At 40.2% G+C, this 18,465-nt stretch overlaps 1 protein-coding gene across 2 annotated transcripts in view; it reads right to left on the bottom strand.

The window, feature by feature from the left end:
* Positions 1–3,981: 3,981 nt before the first annotated feature.
* Positions 3,982–18,465, bottom strand: part of CFAP74 (cilia and flagella associated protein 74) — a 112,093-nt gene continuing 97,609 nt past the window's right edge. The window contains exons 33-39 of one of the 2 annotated variants that reach the window (XM_075189599.1): positions 16,990–17,145; positions 15,588–15,711; positions 14,359–14,513; positions 11,137–11,257; positions 9,733–9,860; positions 6,520–6,654; positions 3,982–4,728 (exon numbers count right to left, since the gene is read on the bottom strand). In XM_075189599.1, the coding sequence (XP_075045700.1) occupies positions 4,630–4,728; positions 6,520–6,654; positions 9,733–9,860; positions 11,137–11,257; positions 14,359–14,513; positions 15,588–15,711; positions 16,990–17,145 (918 nt within the window). In that variant the 3' untranslated portion in view covers positions 3,982–4,629. The remainder of the gene's footprint in view (positions 4,729–6,519; positions 6,655–9,732; positions 9,861–11,136; positions 11,258–14,358; positions 14,514–15,587; positions 15,712–16,989; positions 17,146–18,465) is intronic. The other variant, XM_075189600.1, reaches the window with a different exon arrangement.

Raw genomic sequence — 18,465 nt, 5'->3', positions numbered from 1 at the left:
ATCATATTGCACAATGGGCCAGCCAGACTGCAAAGGTAAAAGTACTGAGTGGGCTATGTGTGTTGCAATGTTGGTCAGAAGGTTGTTGTCTTGCATTAGCAGTGTAGAGGATGGTAATAGGGTAATCTAGGGAAATTAAGATGATGGTTGAGGAATATCATAACCTTGTCTGAAGAGGTGGGTTTTCAGTGAACGCTTGAAGGTTTGAAGACTAGAGGAAAGTCTTACTGTGCGTGGGAGGGAATTCCAAAAGTAGGTGCAGCCCGGAAAAAATCCTGTAACCGAGAATGGGAGGATGTGATGAGAGTGGAGGAGAGACGTAGATCTTGTGCAGAACGGAGGTGTCGAGTAGGGAGATATTTCGAGACAAGTGAGGAAATGTATGTCGGTGCAATTTTGTTGATAGCCTTGTATGTCCATTTAGCGACTTTTTACAGCCATGTTGTCGTGAGCAATGACTGTAATTTCGTACTCACTGTTGTGGATCGGTTGGAAGTTTATACACACTACACAGCGGAAACGAGATTGGAACGAAAATATTAAACGGTACGACCAACCAAATGAGGCGACAATCGTCCATTTGGGCAGACTTTCGACCATCGTGTCACTGTACACACTGACCCGACTTTTGAACGAGCGGTCGTATGTCGGCTATTTGAGCTGATTATTGGACGAAAACAGTGTAGTGTGTACCCAGCTCAACATTGCTTTGGCTGTGAATAGGTTTGGCTTTATTTCCCAATTGCTTAAATAGTAATCAGACCTCCTTGGTGTTAGAGCCGCTGAGATTGTGTGATAAAATGAATTTGCAAAGAATTCTTAATTCTTGTGCCAAGATAGAGAACTAGAGGCAAAAAACAAACATTAGAAGTGATTTATCCTAAATGTGTTTTGCCGTCAATTGTAAATAGACTGCACCCTATGTTGAAACATTTTCAAAACTGCTCTGTGAAATATTCCCCTGCTTCCACATTTTACTGTGAAATTTTGCACGTTACGCTAAAGGAATTTGGTTTTAAGTGTTCCCAGTCGTATCTCAGCCATACAACACAACAGAGTTAATTGACAGCCGTTGTTCCAGTTTCCTTCACAGATTAAATATAGTCTAGAAAATGTAAAATTCGACATACGTAGCGCAGAAGTAAAAGTGGAACTAGAAGATTGCTGGAACTTTGCGTCTCTATAAACTGACCTGTTCCAGCGCAAAACTTGATTTGCACAAAACTGTACTGCTACGTAAATCAGATAGACTGGTTTATCCTATTACTCGTACTTCACTTTACATGACCCCAGGACATATACTAGGTCCATTTAAATTAATAAATAAGTGAAATGATAAGTCAAAATGAAAACTCTGGAACTGAATTGGGGTTATGTTACTGGCATAAAATTCAATATTCAATTCAATATCGGGAGTAGAGTTACTATTACTATGATTTTCTATCACAGCAATAGAAATCTTGTCGCCGTAATTTGCTGTGATACTCATCTCCCCAGCAATACTGGCTCCCCGGCAATACTGGCTGCGCATGTTTTAAAATTGTACAAAATCAAAAAATAATAATGTTGCTGCCTCTCAGCTTTGAAAAAAATCTTCATTTAAATAAATAAAAGCATTTTTTCCATGCAATATCTCCTGCTCTCGCCATCCTGATCCATGATCCTTCTTAAATAGCAGGCAAAGCAATGGGAAAGAAGCCTGGCTCCGAATTTTGCAAATCTGTTCCTGGCTATAATTATCTCATTCGGTGTGGTCAGGAGATAACGCTGTTGAACACGCCAAAGCTTAGCAAGCTGCACTCTTTGCATCTTTGTACGATGTCTCCTTTCAAGTGAAAGGATAGCACCTTCTTGTACTTTCCAAGATCCTAGGAAGTAAAGCGTACATTTGTACAGTATGTACAATATAGAGAACTCGTACACAAACCAATAAACGCCTTATACCTTTACAACTCCTGTTTGTCTGTTCGCTGACCTTTGCAGCGTATTACAGAATGTTCTTACTTTACCCAGTACTGGGCAGCGCCGGGTGATGTAAGATAGATTATACACAAGATTTAATACAGGCAATCACCTTTCTTATGTAACAACTGATCATCAGAATACTGCTGGTATTACAGTACAAATTTTACAGGTAGGTGTTCCAGAATTTACTGTGCAACTCTTTAATGCAACTCTTTAAAATTCCCTTGGCAATCCAACTTGCCTTACATGAGCCCAGACTTCTATAAAAGTGAGAAAAATCCATTTCATTACCCAGTTCCAGTGTGAAACTAAAAAAAAATGACATTGACAAGACTCAATGAGGATTTCCATCTTGCATGCTGTCTATGATAACGTGGGAGGCTGTTGAGTTGAATTGTTCTCCTGTCCCTCTGAGTAGCTATGTTTCATCCTCTTGTAGTTATACTGTTTATAAGGACTTAATGAGCTCTCTGTAAGTGAAATTTGCTATCTTTATAGCTTCAAACGGTCATTGAAAACCCGCCTGTTCTTAAAACCCTACCAGTCCTCCATTTAACCATGTAGTATACCTCACCCTCTATCATCCTCCATATCTCCCACTCTTGCTTCTTGCCCTCAGATCCCTTTACATTGGCTTATCCGCATGTGTCAACCGACAGTCTGCCCCTTTCCCTTTAGATTGTAAGCTCTAGTGAGCAGGGCCCTCTTCCCTCCTGTGCGGACCACATGTGGCGCCCTATAAATAAAGGCTAATAAAAATAATATATTTTGTGGACACTAATTTATAACTTATTTTATAATTGGACAGCCTTTAGGTTTGGTGCCAAGTGTCACCACGGCAACCATGACATAATTGCCTCGTTACTGTGATGGTGCTGTGCGGACCACTACAGCAGCTCCTATTTTAATGGTTTTGTTTGGATTTGATGTCTTCTATCACCGTGGTAACTCTTGATGTCACTATTGTCTGCCATGATGCTCTATGTGCGGACTGATACAAGCTGCTGGCTGTAACTGTGTATTCACTTTAGCAGACCATTGCTCCGCTTTACCTGCCGGCGAGCAGGTGTTATGTGACACGTGATATTCTGCATTTGGCTGTGTTTGACTTTATTGTTTATGTGCTGACATCTTGTTTATCACGATGGGATTTGTGACTTTTTGTTTGCTGTGCACCATGTATACTCCTGCAGGGAGTCTAGTGTGTGCCCTTCACCTGTTCATCTGTTACATACTCGCAGGTATAATTCCATGTTGATTTTGAGCAGATTACCAAAGAGCTTGATGACAGAACTTATAATGGCTTATGGTACTCTAATAATAATAAAAATAATAATAATAATAATGGAATTCCTTAAGGAGACTGGTCCTGCCCCTCTACCACATTTGAGCGATAGGATCAATATTTAATTTGGCTATACACGTGGGTGACCAAATCCATGACAGCTGGCCGTTCATCTCTCTGGTCAATTAGGCAGATCAGTTCGGGCAGTTCAGCGGCGTGGTCAGAATATAACCGTATACAGAGGCCAATAGCAGTCATCTTTCCATCGATTTTTCCGCCATGCACCAATAAAGACCCTATCGATCTCAATAAGATCATTATCTTGCATTGTGGCGGCTTTGAGGCACACATGCTGCAGTATGAAGCATATTGGATGATACTGGCTGTGTTACTGCTGCATGCACGGCCAGCGAGACCGAAAAGGAGCAATCGCAGAGTATTTAAACCTAGTTCCAACTCTCCATTCATTTCTACATGTCAGAGTTTCAGTGGATAAGCCCTGCGGTTAAAAACTGGCATTTTATCCGTTCATCTGACTTTAAAATACAAAACAACAGTTGTGGCAGTGTATGTGGCAGTGTATCTTATACATACAAAATGCAAGCTGTAGGTCTGAAAATAAAGAATGAAATACTATTGAAATTGTATTATTTTCTATCATTTGCACTTGTATTAACAAAAAGTTTTGTGTTACCAAGTAGCTCTTGGAGCAGGTGTCAATGTAATCTGAATTCGAAAACAAATAGTGCTTTATTTTTTCAGAGTTATGTTACATGTCAATTTCTTCTTTACCAATAATCAGCTGTACAGATGTAACAGATCACCAAAAATTTGCATTTGCTGGTCACATATGGGACCCAGCGGGCAATGGTCAGGATTATTGTTGATTTTGTATAGCTTCTGGCTGTTAGGATACTAGTCTGGATCGCTTGTGGCTCCAGTGCGGCCTGTGATTGTGGTCAGCCGATGACCACACACAGGACAACAGCGGTCATGTACTGGCTGCAATTTATAGAATTCCCAATAATGATCCTCTCAATTTATGAAAGGATCATTATTGGGAATCAGTCATTTTTGGCTCATAGAATCTACAACATACTTGCCTACTCTCCCGGAATTCCTGGGAGCCTCCCAAATTTCGGGAGTCTTCACGCACTCCCGGAAGAGTAGGCAAAGCTCCCACATTTGCCGAAATTCACGGCAGTGAATGGAGGGGGTGGGGCTTAATTGTGTCATTAAGCTCCGCCCCCTCCATTCGGATCTCCCGGGGAAGAAATCTTAAAAGTTGGCATGTATGATCTACAATATGGGGTCAACTGCTTTATACTGGCTGCAATCTCACATCATTATTGGCACTTTGGCATAGATCTGATGCACTTTTACAATGACACAACTTCTGTTATGAATATAATCTGGTACGTTTCAATGACATCTCCTTTCAATGTCAGTTTTGCTGTGGTGGTGGCAGGTTTACTGGGCTGTGGAACAAAACAAAATATGAAAAAAAATAGTTTTAGTATGACGTGATCATATAATACACAGTTACCATAATAATGTCTCGTTACTCAAAACTATAAACTATCATTTCTTATTTTTTTTTTACATTATAACTCACAATACCCCTGGCGGGTGCTCAGTCAGCAAGTAGTCTGCAGACTGGCAGAGTATCGATCATGCATACTTCTACCATTCTTTATATGGAATAATGCGCCCCCTACTGGGCATTTCACAAAGAGCACAATAAGTTATTTCATTGTAAAAAGATTTGGGGGTAAATGTATTAAAGTCCGTTTTTTTTCAACTCGCCGGGAATCGGCGAGTTGACAGCTAAAATTTAAAGCGGCGCTGGCTTGTAAAGGGAAACTTGCTTTTACAAGGCAGCGCTGCTTTAAATTTTTTAGCAGTCAACTCGCCGATTCCCGGCGAGTTGAAAAAAACGGACTTTAATACATTTACCCCTTGGTGGTTCATTCTTTACATTCACTGATCCTGTGGTGATTTGCTATATTATTTTGTTACAGCAGGCAGAGATGTAGGATACTGTTAGATGTGTGAATTTATAAATTGACCAGAAAAAAAGCAATACATTAATCACTCACACTTTATATTATACATCAGTCTGTAATAGCAAAAGATGGGAAAGAAATTTTCCCAAAGACTGATGAAATAATAAAGACTTAATACATTTCCTACCTGCTGCATAGTTTTCTTGTCTCTTTTCAATACTGTTAACACATTGGGCCTGATTCATTAAGGAAAGTAAGGCAAAAAAATGAGCAAGTTTTCTCCTGGACAAAACCATGTTACAACGCAAGGGGTGCAAATTAGTTTATTGTTTTGCACATAAGATAAATACTGGCACACACAAATACTTGATGGCTTTATTTTTACACTGACATTTAAAGTTGATCTAGGACATGACTGATCCCAACTATAAATCTGTTCCCACATTTTAAATTTGCCTCCCCCGCCAATGCAACATGGTTTTGCCAGGGTGCAAAATTACTCATTTTTTTGCTTTACTTCCTTAATGAATCAGGTCTATTGGGTACAAATTTGATTTCATACAGAGGTGCATGTGACACCAGAGTGTTATCGTACCAGCTGACAATACTCCTTCCAGTATCTAACTCTCTGTTACGTCTTGCCTCTATTTCCCCTTACAACATAATACCACACCTGTCACATCCACTCCTGCCTTCACAAACATAATCCCATGAGTGGACCGGTCACATGAATGTCCTGAAATATTTTGTGCTATTGTGAACGTTTCCAAGCTTCCACATTGGGGACAGCCAGACAAGCAGGAGATGAATGTTGAATACAAAAACGTACCGTGATCCTAGGCCAGGCTTGGCTAACCTGTGGCACTCCAGGTGTTGTGAAACTACAAGTCCCAGCATACCCTTCCAGCAATAAACTGCTATATATTGGCAAAGCATGCTGGGGCTTGTAGTTTCACAACACCTGGAGTGCCACAGGTTAGCCAAGCCTGTCCTAGGCAAACACACTTAAAATACTAACACAAAGGGGGGGATTCAATTGCTGGCGATGTGGCACCGGTATGGGGTGCGAGGAAAGATGAACAGAGTTTCCAGCCATAACATCGGCGCCAGGTCTCTCCAGAGACACCATGCGTCGTATTGAATCTCCTCCAAAGGCTCATGTGAAGCAGGATGCTATTGTGTTACCCTCTTTCTCACTTGCATTGCATGCAACTGATGCAAGTACTATGTCACTAATCTAACACTGAACCAGCGAATACATACATCATATCCAGCAGGAGGGATCCAGCTAACAGATATAGTTTTCCGTTGTCCGGCATCAACCACGGCTTTCATTGGCTCTAGGGTGAATCCTTTCTGTTGTAAGAGCTGCACGTTGTCCCAGGTGAATTCTACATTCTGGAAACAAAGACACAATTGTGTAACATGATTTCACAGCATCACTGCAGCTACATTTAAAAATCATACTTTTGACAGGCTCCCTCCAGGAGATCACTGAAGAGTGGTGTGAAGAGAGGGCGGAAGGGGGGCAGCCCGTCACAATTCGCGTCATTGTGGCCCCGCCCCCAGTTAAGTATGTCTGTTTGGGGTCTATTTACAGTGGTAAAAGACCCAAAGCAAGCATTACATCTCTGGGGGCGGAGCAAAATGATGCGAATTGCGACGGGCCGACTCCTTCTGCCCATACACCCCTCCATGCTGGCAGATGTGGGAGAATTTCCATTTCTCCCGGGATTCCGGGAGACCTACCCAGAAATCAGGAGTCTCCTGGACATCCCGGGAGAGTTGGCATGTAAATGCACTTGTTACCCAGACACCACTAAACCAATATTCAAGAATATAATGCATATCAATGACCTAGGAACTAGTGTTATCAATACCTCATGCCTTAGTAATGCCACAGATTCCTAGTGAATTGATAGGCTGGATCCTCAGGAATATTTGCTCAGTCCACCAAAGTATATTTGTTTTGAGTCAAAAAAAAATTCAAACAAAGACAAAATGATCAGCTTCTGGTCCAACTAAGAAAGTGATCTGAACTATAATTTGGTCAATACTTCCACTTCGGCTACCTTCATGAATTGTTGAAAGTTCAATTTATTGGGTGGGTATAAATAAGCATGAGAGTGCTTTCAACAGACATATTTTTCATCCACTTACATGGGTAGATTGAAATCAAAGACTCAAAGAGCCGGAAACCACTCCAGCAAACGCATGTATAACTCTTTGGGTGATTACCAATGAAGCACAAATTCAGGTGCAATTGTAAAAAATTACACTGTGCCGTCTGGGCATACCTAACCTCACAACAACAGGTGAATCTTTCCAAAGATTAATGACGTACTAAAGACTACGTTAATTTCCTACACAACAGGTAGGCTGAGTGTGTCCTGTAATTTTTTTCAACAAAAAAAATCAGTTGGATGTATGAACTTTGTTTCCTATAGAAGTGCATTTGACACAGCAATATTCTCACACCATGTGACAGGGAGCTTACATCACTACCCTGTGCTGTTCAGGACCCTGCTCCCTCCACTATTTAACTCTCAGTCTGCTGCTTCCTGCTTTTTTTTCCATTCCTCCTCTCCTGAACCTCTTCCCCTGTCCTTCCATCAAACTTGTACTTTTCCTCTCTCTGTCTGGACACTTCTATCCATCTTATTAGCATTTACTGAAGAATGAAGTAATGAGTTTGATTTTAAATTTGCCCAGTATCATAGAGACAGGAACAAGACAAAAGTGCAGTATTAGTAAATGACAGTGTACTATTTCCACCGTGCTCAAGAAGCTATTACAGAGACGCTGGTTTTCTCCCAACACAGCGGGCTGCTGCCCTAATTTTTGCAGAGTGGTATAATGCATAAGTGCTCTGCACAAAAGAAACCATAGGAGTGCAAAGACATAGGGTATTGTCACACAGCAATAGGAATAAGAACTGTAAAAGTGCTTAAAATATAGCAAAGTACCAAATCGTGATACCATCTCCCCATCAACAGGAGTACTACCCCGTCAGTGATCATTACCATCAGACTACCTTATACTGCTTATTTATGTACAAACTCTCTGATAAACCTATCACCCCTTGGCTATTGACATTTCCTGTAAATACTGTTATGGCCTTTTTCTACCATTATTTTTCATACTTCATAATTGTGATCAGGTTGTTTCCTACACTCTCACTTGTAGATCCTTTCATAACAAATAAGTGTGGTCAAAGAAAAATGATGATGATGAAAATTAGACCCCTTTTAAGTTTACAGAGTAGAACGTTTTCCCTTGTAACCAGCAGAGAACAGGCCGTCAGCATGTAAACAGAAGTCATAGTTTGTGATGTCCATACAAGGTAAAGTGGGCATCTGCAGATGATTTTTTCCAGGCCTGATTTTCCTAGGAAATCCAGCCCCATGCTGAGCGGGGTTGGGGCTGTTTACACATAATTACAGGGGGTGGGTCTGGCTCTGGGTCACCATGTTATAGCATGACCAGCCCAGCCTGGTGTTGGCTGCTGCGCTGTTCCCCTGCTTGAGCAGTGTCCAGCCCAGGCTATACCAATGCTGCTGGCTACATATTTTCGGACGGGAGATATATATATATTTTTTTATTTAATTTAATTGAAAAAAAAGAAAGTAAACTATAAATCTGGCAGTAATCACATATTGCCGACTTTCATCATCATCATCATTTATTTATATAGCGCCACCGATTTTGCAGTGCTGTACAGAGAACTCATTCACATCAGTCCCTGCCCCATTGGAGCTTACAGTCTAAATTCCCTAACATACACACACATACATAGACAGAGAGAGACTAAGGCCATTTAATAGCAGCCAATTAACCTACCAGTATGTTTTTGGAGTGTGGGAGGAAACCGGAGCACCCGGAGGAAACCCACGCAAACACGGGGAGAACATACAAACTCCACACAGATAAGGCCATGGTCGGGAATTGAAATCAAGACCCCAGCGCTGCTGCCTAACTTTTCAAACCTCTCCTCCAGGGATAACCGGGGGGGAGAGGTCATGTGACAGGGGGGAAATTATCAGTATTTCATAGCTTAATGACAGGTAATCCTCCGGGAGGATGCCTACTCTTCCCGGAGGACTCCCCGAAATTCGGGAGCCTCCCGGAAATTTCAGGAGAGTAGGCAAGTATGAGTAATCACCATCTAGTTAATAATGATGACTGCCGTATCTTCACTCTATATGGTCAGAGTGTATCTGGATGCGGCTGTATATTTACACTGTATTTTGAGTTTCACATATTTTGCAACACATATAAATCAAAATACACATCTAAGGCCACAAGTTTATACCTAAGTTTGGCTGCAAAACTGCAGTCCACTCTGAATCAGGCCTAGAGCATACATAGAATGAATTAATGATATATAGCCAGAGAGTCTCATGCTAGGGTCTCGTGCTTCATAGTTACACTGGATATTAGCTGACTCCTACACTTCCAGGCATTGCATTTGTTTACCTTTTTCATGGATAATAACGATGTACGTATACAGCCAACGTGCAGCTCGCTGACAGCTGGTCTCAGTTCATCCTCCGTCTGGACACACTGAAGGGTCAGGAGAAGTGAACTCGCTGCTTTATCTGAATCTTAAGAAACATGGTTTAATAAGTCTTTGTTCCGTTGTAAGCTGATGCATTGGAAAGCTGTCTTACTGGACAGGTTCAGCGGTGCATTAAATCTCAGTCCACAAACTAAGTGGTATGTGGCTACTTAGCAAAATATTTCCAGTATGCAGTGTTTGCAAAGAAAACATGCGTCACGTCTGGTTCCAAAAACACAGTATTTTCTATTTGCTCCACAGCAACTCCAGAGATGGCTATTGACGTCAATCGGTACATTCATCTTTTGCCACCGGTCTCAAAACAGAGCAAGGAATTGAAATATATAGAGCAGAACATATAAAACACATGAATTATGTAGTACCTGGCATGTGTTTTAATACAATGCAATAAAAGCCACTGATGAAAAGTGAGTTGTTAGTAAAATAACATGAAATCAAATAAGGGAGGTCAAGGAAGTATTTTATTACAGGATATGGGAGTATTTTATTAGAGGCCAAAGACATATTTTTCTCTAAAACAGTGTAGGCTTGTTTGATGGAAACACTCTACCCTTTGTATGTATGCAAAATGTTATTTATGTACAACAACAATAACAAGCATGGCCAAATGGTTCAGCTATAGGGCAGATCAACCAGAATGCATAGCGTGTGGGCACCATAACATACAATTCAAAGCAAATGTCTGGGAAGTATTTTCCTTAGATCCTTATTGAAATAGGCCACTGACAACCACATCACAGCCTCTTTGTGTTACACATGTTCAGGGGCAGGATGGGCTGTTGGGCAGGGGGGCATCTGTCCCCCCCCCCCCCCCCCCGGGCTGATCCCATAGTGGGCTACTTTGGGCTGCGCTACCGCATATTTTTTTTTCCTTTAAAATGTTCCTGATAGGCTGCTGAGTCGAGTCCTGCCCCCTGGGAGCAACATTTTTTAAGCCCTCCCACGCTCATGTTACACGGGGCTGTCACATTTTTCTTTTACAAAAAGTATGAACCATAAATAAGAGGGAGTTCTAGAGAAGCTTAGTCTGTAATTCCAGACATTTCACCCTGGAATAAAATCTTACATGTCAAGGAAGTGAGCAGATACTAGGTCATCCATATATACATACATGCATACTTACATACATACAGATCATGCAAACATAACGTAGATCTCATTGTTTTGACACATGCATCTATACAATACAATACAACCGATGCATCTATACAATACAATATATTATATTATCTAATTAGAGCTAGTTGATACTTTCTTTCATAAGAACAGCAATACTTTATTTCGGAGAGAACAGTGCTTACCTCCTTCATGAGCCAGGGCTAGGCTGAGTGACTCAGTGGGCACATCCAGTAGATCCCCACCTTCAACAAACATGATATGATTCCTGGATGCACCCTTCAGGTGGATGGAGTGTGCTATATGCTGCAAAGACATATTCCCAGGTTTTGTACATTACTTGTATTTATTTCTGAAAACATACAATTTTGGCAGTAGAAAGCAGAATGGTACCCAAAAAAATAAGGTTTGAAAGGTTATTCCCACCAAAGTGAGATATACTAAATTAATGCTTCAATAGTAATCATGGAAATATGTGTATGTCTTGGGTAATGTGGAACTACATTGGATAGCTTCCTTCAAATTCTTTTAGATTGCTATTAAAGGTGGTGGACAACCCCTTGCCGAAATCGTCAATCACATTATTTCAGAGACTGAAGAAGCAAGCGTTGCTGACTGAAGAAGGCAGTAGATGATTGGACAGTATATACAGCCAAGAATGCAGGACCTGTGGAATAGCCAAGTGCTATATACACCATGCAATATATACTTTTTATCAAACAATTACAGGTAGGATAGTGGTTATACTTTCAAAATAGAGCGTCAGGACCCATTTTGCACATTTAACCCCTAAAAAATGGCTGATAACCTTTAACTCGCGACCAAACATATCGGGCCTGAGTGATTAAGGAAAGCAAGGCAAAAAAAAATGAGTACATTTTCTCTTGGACAAAACCATCTTACAATGCAAGGGGTGCAAATTTTTTTATTTTATTTTGCACACAAGTTAAATACTGGCTATTTTTTCATGTAGCACACAAATACTTAATAGCTTATTTGTACACCGAAATTTAAAGATGATCTTATACATGCTCTACCCCAACTATAAATCTGCCATCACATTTTATATTTACCTCCCCTCCAATGCAACATGGTTTTGTCAAGGTGCAACATTACTCATTTTTTTGCTTTTCTTTCCTTAATGAATCAGGCCCATCATGTCATTAGTGGAAGGGAGGCTCATTAAGATGCAGCTAACAAAACTCATAGTTTCATAACTGTGAAAATATTTTTACCTTAAACAAATTCACTGTATGAAAAGTCCAAATCAAACTGTGTATTTCAGTTTGTGAACAAAAACAAACAAATCATCCAATAAAATTATTGATGACAAAAATGTTTTCTTTACTAGGCCGTTTCCTTCTATCGTCATGGCAGTATCAAAGATGTCAACTTTCATCCACTTTCATAATACCATGCAATGTGTCTTTACAAGAGCTGTGTATTGCAGTACTTTTCACCTAGGGCCTGATTCATTAAGGATCTTAACTTAAGAAACTTCTTATTTCAGTCTCCTGGAAAAAACCAATGTACAATGCAAGGGGTATTATTATTTTATTTATTTTATTAGTGTAACTGAAAGCCTACGTCTGAGCTTTCAGTTTGGAAGCTAGAATTAGTCCCGCATGTGCATGCCCCTTCAGACTGGCCCGGTGAATCGGTCTGTTAACCCTTACCACTCCGGGCCGGTATCGCTCAGCTGCCTCGGCGAGTTTTTAAGAATAATTTATGGCGATACATTAATAAATAGACCTTTTAATAATGCAAATTAGCTCATGGAGAATAAAAAATAGAGTCAAAAGCAAAAATGTGGACGTGCAATGTAGTCATTTTTGCACAAGTGCATCTATTTGACTGACTGGCGTATTACTAAAGGACCACTTTGTTTCTTATTTATAATTATTAGGCTAAAATACTGCTTGCTGGGGCCTTATGCATAATTAATAAAGAAGTCATAGGAATAAGTGTATGGGAACTTTTTAATGTTTTTACTCCACATAGAATTGCACATTGTAGTGTGCACTGCCTCATAACATGCACATAGACAGTGCCATAGCTGTCCCATGGAAAGTACGGGATAACAATCTGCAGCAGGAAAAGAGACTCAGGGCTAGATTTACTAAGCTGCGGGTTTGAAAAAGTGGGGATGTTGCCTATAGCAGCCAATCAAAATTCTAGCTGTCATTTTGTAGAAAGTACTAAATAGATGAAAGCTAAAATCTGATTGGTTGCTATAGGCAACATCCCCACTTTTTCAAACCCGCAGCTTAGTAAATCTAGCCCTCAGTGACTTACATGTGGGTGCAACATAAGCCGCATTCCTGTGCTTAATGCGCATTCAACAAGGAATACTCTAACCCGATCAAAAGGAATAAACTTTTCCAACCCTCCCCCCGCAAATGTAACAATCTTATCATCATCATCAGATATTTATATAGCGCCACTGATTCCACAGCGCTGTACAGAGAACTCACTCACATCAGTCCCTGCCCCGTTGGAGCTTACAGTCTAAATTCCCTAACACACACACACATAGGGATAGAGACTAGGGTCAATTTGTTAGTTACCAATTAACTTGTTAGTATGTTTTTGGAGTGTGGGAGGAAACCGGAGCACCTAGTGGAAATCCACGCAAACACGGGGAGAACATACATAAACAGATAAGGCCATGGTCAGGAATTGAACTCATGACCCCAGTGCTGTGAGGCAGAAGTGCTAACCACTAAGCCACCTTGCACTTACCATAAAAATGGGAACGATTGGGCAAAAACTGGTGCGTTACGTCGCAAAATGGCGTTCGCACTGTATAGCTGCAATATTGCAAGTTTGTAAATAACCCTTAGGTTCTACATGATGTAAAGACAAGTACGCTTGTAATTTAAACAATTAATGCAAACTAATATTTTATTTTATAACCCCCTTCAATAATTTAGCAGGTTGTACAGACTTTATAAATGTATCTCCCTGGCACTAATTATATTATACACTCCACTACAGAACACTCTTGATACGAGTGACATCATCCAAGTGGGTGGGGCTTCTTTATGGTAGAACAGACAACCAGATCCCAAGGACAATAAGCCCAAACATCATTAAAAGTATAAAAGAATTGTTCCCTTAAGCAGCAATTGGGTCAGTTCCAGAAAAATACCATATTTAGGTTTCATTTTCATGCGGGCACAATAACCAGATAATAATGTATGACGTGCTAAGCAAGAAATCTAGGACACTTTTGATAAAGTGGCTTTAGCTGTAATAGCTCAGTGTGTATTGTATACATATTTTCAAGTTTATGTGTGTCTGTTACGTCTATGCCCTCTTAATAAAAATGAAAATGACCTAGATCTATTTATGGCAGATTTCGGTAGAATAAGAACAATATCTATAATTTGCAGTGGTTTTCTTACCTTACTAAAGAGCTCCACCCTGAGGATATCAGAGAATTGCACGCTCTCATGGTCTGGAGTGAAACAAATGGTGAAGTCTTCAGCTTTATCAGGGTGTATGATGCCCTCTACAGGAGTCACGCTGAAAACACTTCGCCCATTGTAATTCTGAGGGCCTGGAAAAGTGGGGAGAAAATTAAGGCAGGTTAGTATTTGTTATAGCAGATCAATAATGAACCAACTTTTGCTTCATAACCTTCATCACTGATATAAATCACCATGAAAGTGTTTCCTTAATTATTTTTTACAGATCCATGAATTTCTCAAAGTGCTCATGTTCTCAGGGGGTTCCTCCCAAAGGCCACAACCATACAGGTAGGACGAGTGTGTCTGTGTTTGTGTATTTAAACACTGTTTGTAAGGAGCTAGCTGGGTACAATGTTGCGGTTAAATAATGGTTAATAATGCCTGCAACTTTTGGAGTCACTTTGACACCAGTGTCTTGCATAAGGACAGGTTAGGGTGGTATAAATGGACTAATCTTAGATTTTAAAAAGTAGTAAAAAGGGTTTCAAAACAGAAGAAAACTAGAGGCCTGAGTCATTAAGGAGAGTAAAGCATAAAAAAATAGTAACTTTGCACCTGGGCAAAACCATGCTGTTTTGGAGTGGGAGCTAAATTTAAAATGTGGGGGCAGATTTATAGTTGGGGTAGGGCATGTCCTAAATAAACTTTAAATGTCAGTGTACAAATAAAGCTATCAAGTATTTGTGTGCTACAGGAAAAAACAGCCAGCATTTAATTTATGTGCCAATTAAAAAACTAATTTGCACCCCTTGCATTGTAACATGGTTTTGTCCAGAAGAAAACCCAATATGTTTAATTTCTGAGTTTTGTGCAGATGACATTTTGTATTAATCCAATTCACCCCACTTCCAGTTTATATGAGTGAAGATTGATAGAATTATGTGTATAAGACTTAAGAATAAACTATATTGCTGTGTACCACAGGACAAGTAAGTCACATTTTACTAAGGCAAACCGTTTGGTAGAAAAGAAAGTGAAACAGGGCTGATGTGGCTAAGATGCAAACCTTCAGGTAATGTATCTGCAAGAGTGTGAAGCATAATAAAGTAACATAAGAAAAATAAAATAAAAAAAAACAAGAACAATAATATCATCCTTAATAATAAAGACAGTACACAGTACACATGTAAGACGTATACAGTATAGTTTAACAATATATTTACCCACAAAGTTGGGTGATGAGGGGTATATAAAATTTGGAAGTTTTTGCAGCTCATCATATCGGGTCACTGACAGGCTCCCCAGTTTAATGGAATAATTCACTGGCATTGTGGACGTGTTGTTTAACTATAAAGAGCAAAATTAAAAAAAACAAAAACAAAAGAGTTAAACAACTAATAGTAATAGTTTTAGGGATCAAAAATAAAAGTTTCTGAAAGTTTGTTCACAGTTCCCACATTCATGAGAATGCAGCCTATCAGCTCGCTAGGAACCAGTGACATCACTGAGCAACTTAGTGTCTCACTTTAATATACTAAGACAGGACCTGCAATAGGTGTGGTTTCTTAGGTATACCATAGATAGTATAGGCACTGGTGTGTTTTGTGGACTGACAAGATACTTAGATCACTTAATTAATAAGGAACATGTGTTCAAAAATAACACTTTAGCGCGTGTATGAATTACATTTTAATATTTGCAATGTATTTGCTTAGATTTCCATGTGTTAAAAGGTTTGACCGTATTCTGATATTCTCCCTTCTATGTAGGCCCCCCCTGCATATCATGTAAATTCCCTCCTTTAGCACACCCACCATTATCTATTATCACTATTAGATCGGTTACAATTTTCTTTTAATCCTCAAAGTTTTGCAGTACTGGAGATACCGGAAAAGATTAAAACTGTGGTTGTGGGAGCTATGTAGCGAAGATGACACCTAATTGAACAAAACCTATAGTTATCCAATCAGAAGCCACTTTCATTACACACATCCTTTGACATCTGTTTTCCGTGAACCTTCAGTCATCCAATGGCTGGAAGACTCAAAATATGGAGTCCCAGGGGCAAAAGTAAGACAATGGTATTCAATTTTCAATGTCTGGAAATTGGCCACCAAATTGACTTTTGCCCATGTTCAGCTAATTTCAGTTCTGTAATAAGTACATGACAGTGGTCTAGTGGTTAGTACTTCTGCCTCACAGCACTGGAGTCATGAGTTTGATTCACGACCATGGCCTTATCTGTGAGGAGTTTGTATGTTCTCCCCGTGTTTGCGCGGGTTTCCTCCGGGTGCTCTGGTTTCCTCCCATACTCCAAAAACATAATTAATAAGGTTAATTGGCTGCTATCAAAATTGACCCTAGTCTCTCCGTCTATGTGTGTGTGTTAGAGAATTTAGACTATAAGCTCCAATGGGGCAGGGACTGATGTGAATGAGTTCTCTGTACAGCGCTGCGGAATTAGTGGTGGTATATAAATAGCTGCTGATGATGATGATGATTGTATTTTCTAGTAACTGGCCATTATTGAATACAGTGAAGTCATCAATCTGCAAATATTGTGTAAGGTGCAATTTTTTCATTGACTTTCTATCCGTGTATTAGCAAACAAGTGTAAGTGGTTACCTTAAATGCTGCTGTGGTACTGTCATTAGCTAAAACATATCCCATGTTTAGGATTCCTCCTTCCAGTGAGCAGGTCAGCGAGGGAGCTAATCCTCGCCCTGTGACTGCCAGGGTAAGAGTCGCTTGCCCAGTGTAGACCTCTAGATTTTCAAAGAACTAGAAGAATGGAAAAACGTCATCAATTTTTTCTATTTGTAATAATTGGTAATTGTGTTTTCTATGATTGGAGGATATTCGTGTACTAGTTCATGTGAATTAAAAGGAATGTTATAATTATATTTTGTCTACACTGCATCTTAATAACTCATATTTCAACCTTTACCTACAAACATTTCCCTTGAGCATTTAATTAATTTCTCAAGTCTTTATCAAGTCTAGAAGATTGGCAGATATTGGGCCCGAATCATTAAGGAAAGTAAAGCAAAAAAGGAATAAGTTTTCTCCTGGACAAAACCATGTTACAATGGAAGGGGTGCAAATTAGTCTATTATTTTGCACAGAACTTAAATACTGTCTGTTTTTTTCATGTAGCACACAAACACTTGATAGCTTAGACATTGAAATGTACAGTTGATCTAGGACATGCCCTACCCCAACTATAATCTCTCCCCTCATTTTAAATTTACCTCCCCCACCAATGCAACATGGTTTTGGCAAGGTGCAAAGTTACTCATTGGTTTTGCTTTACTCTCCTTAATGACTCAGGCCCGTAGCCCTCATAACCAGAGACGTTTATCAATAGGAAATGTGGTGCTCAATGGAAGAAAACTAGGAGCTCCCGTGATTCAATTCAAGTTATTCTAATGGAACACATCCAGGGGCTGGCTTGGCTAGGGGGCATCTGTTCCCCGGGCCTGCCCCATGATGGGCTACCTTGGGCTAGGTCACTGGGCCACCTGCATTTATTTTCTTTTAAAATGTTCCTAATAGGCTGCTGATCCGAGTCTTGCCCACCCCAGGCTATAATTTGCCAGCCCTCCCCTGCACATGGGGAGGGCCAACTATATGCAACAGTGCAAACCGGAGGAGCTTATGTTGTTCATCCACCATGCTTTATAGATGGGGTCCAGCGTCTCTTTTCTCATTTGGAATGTTGGGAATTATGTATATAAACTATGAAAGTAGGACTAGACTCTTTTTTGATTGATCCTGCTCTCCGCCTGGATTTTATATAATTCCAGGTAGGGATGTGCAACGGCCACTTTTGGTGTCTCGTGTTTTGTGTTTTGGATTCGGATTTGCTTGAGGTTTTGGGTTCGGATTTGTTTTGCAAAACACCTGACAAAAGGTTTTGGTTCGGTTTTAAGGTTTTGGATTTATTTTGAAAAATACAGCACAGCACAGCACGAGATATAGCAGGACATAGGACCACCGAACACAACCTCCCTCTACCCTGATCAATGCCCGAGTGAAGATGGCGGCGGCTAGCGGGGAATTTATAGGATCCGAGTATCGCGAGATCCGACAGCGGGATTA

This window comes from Mixophyes fleayi, chromosome 11 (assembly GCF_038048845.1).
Source record: "Mixophyes fleayi isolate aMixFle1 chromosome 11, aMixFle1.hap1, whole genome shotgun sequence".
NCBI classification, from domain to species: domain Eukaryota; kingdom Metazoa; phylum Chordata; class Amphibia; order Anura; family Limnodynastidae; genus Mixophyes; species Mixophyes fleayi.
The sequence above is the reverse complement of the archived record's forward strand: the minus strand, read 5'-3'. Positions and strand labels throughout refer to the sequence as shown.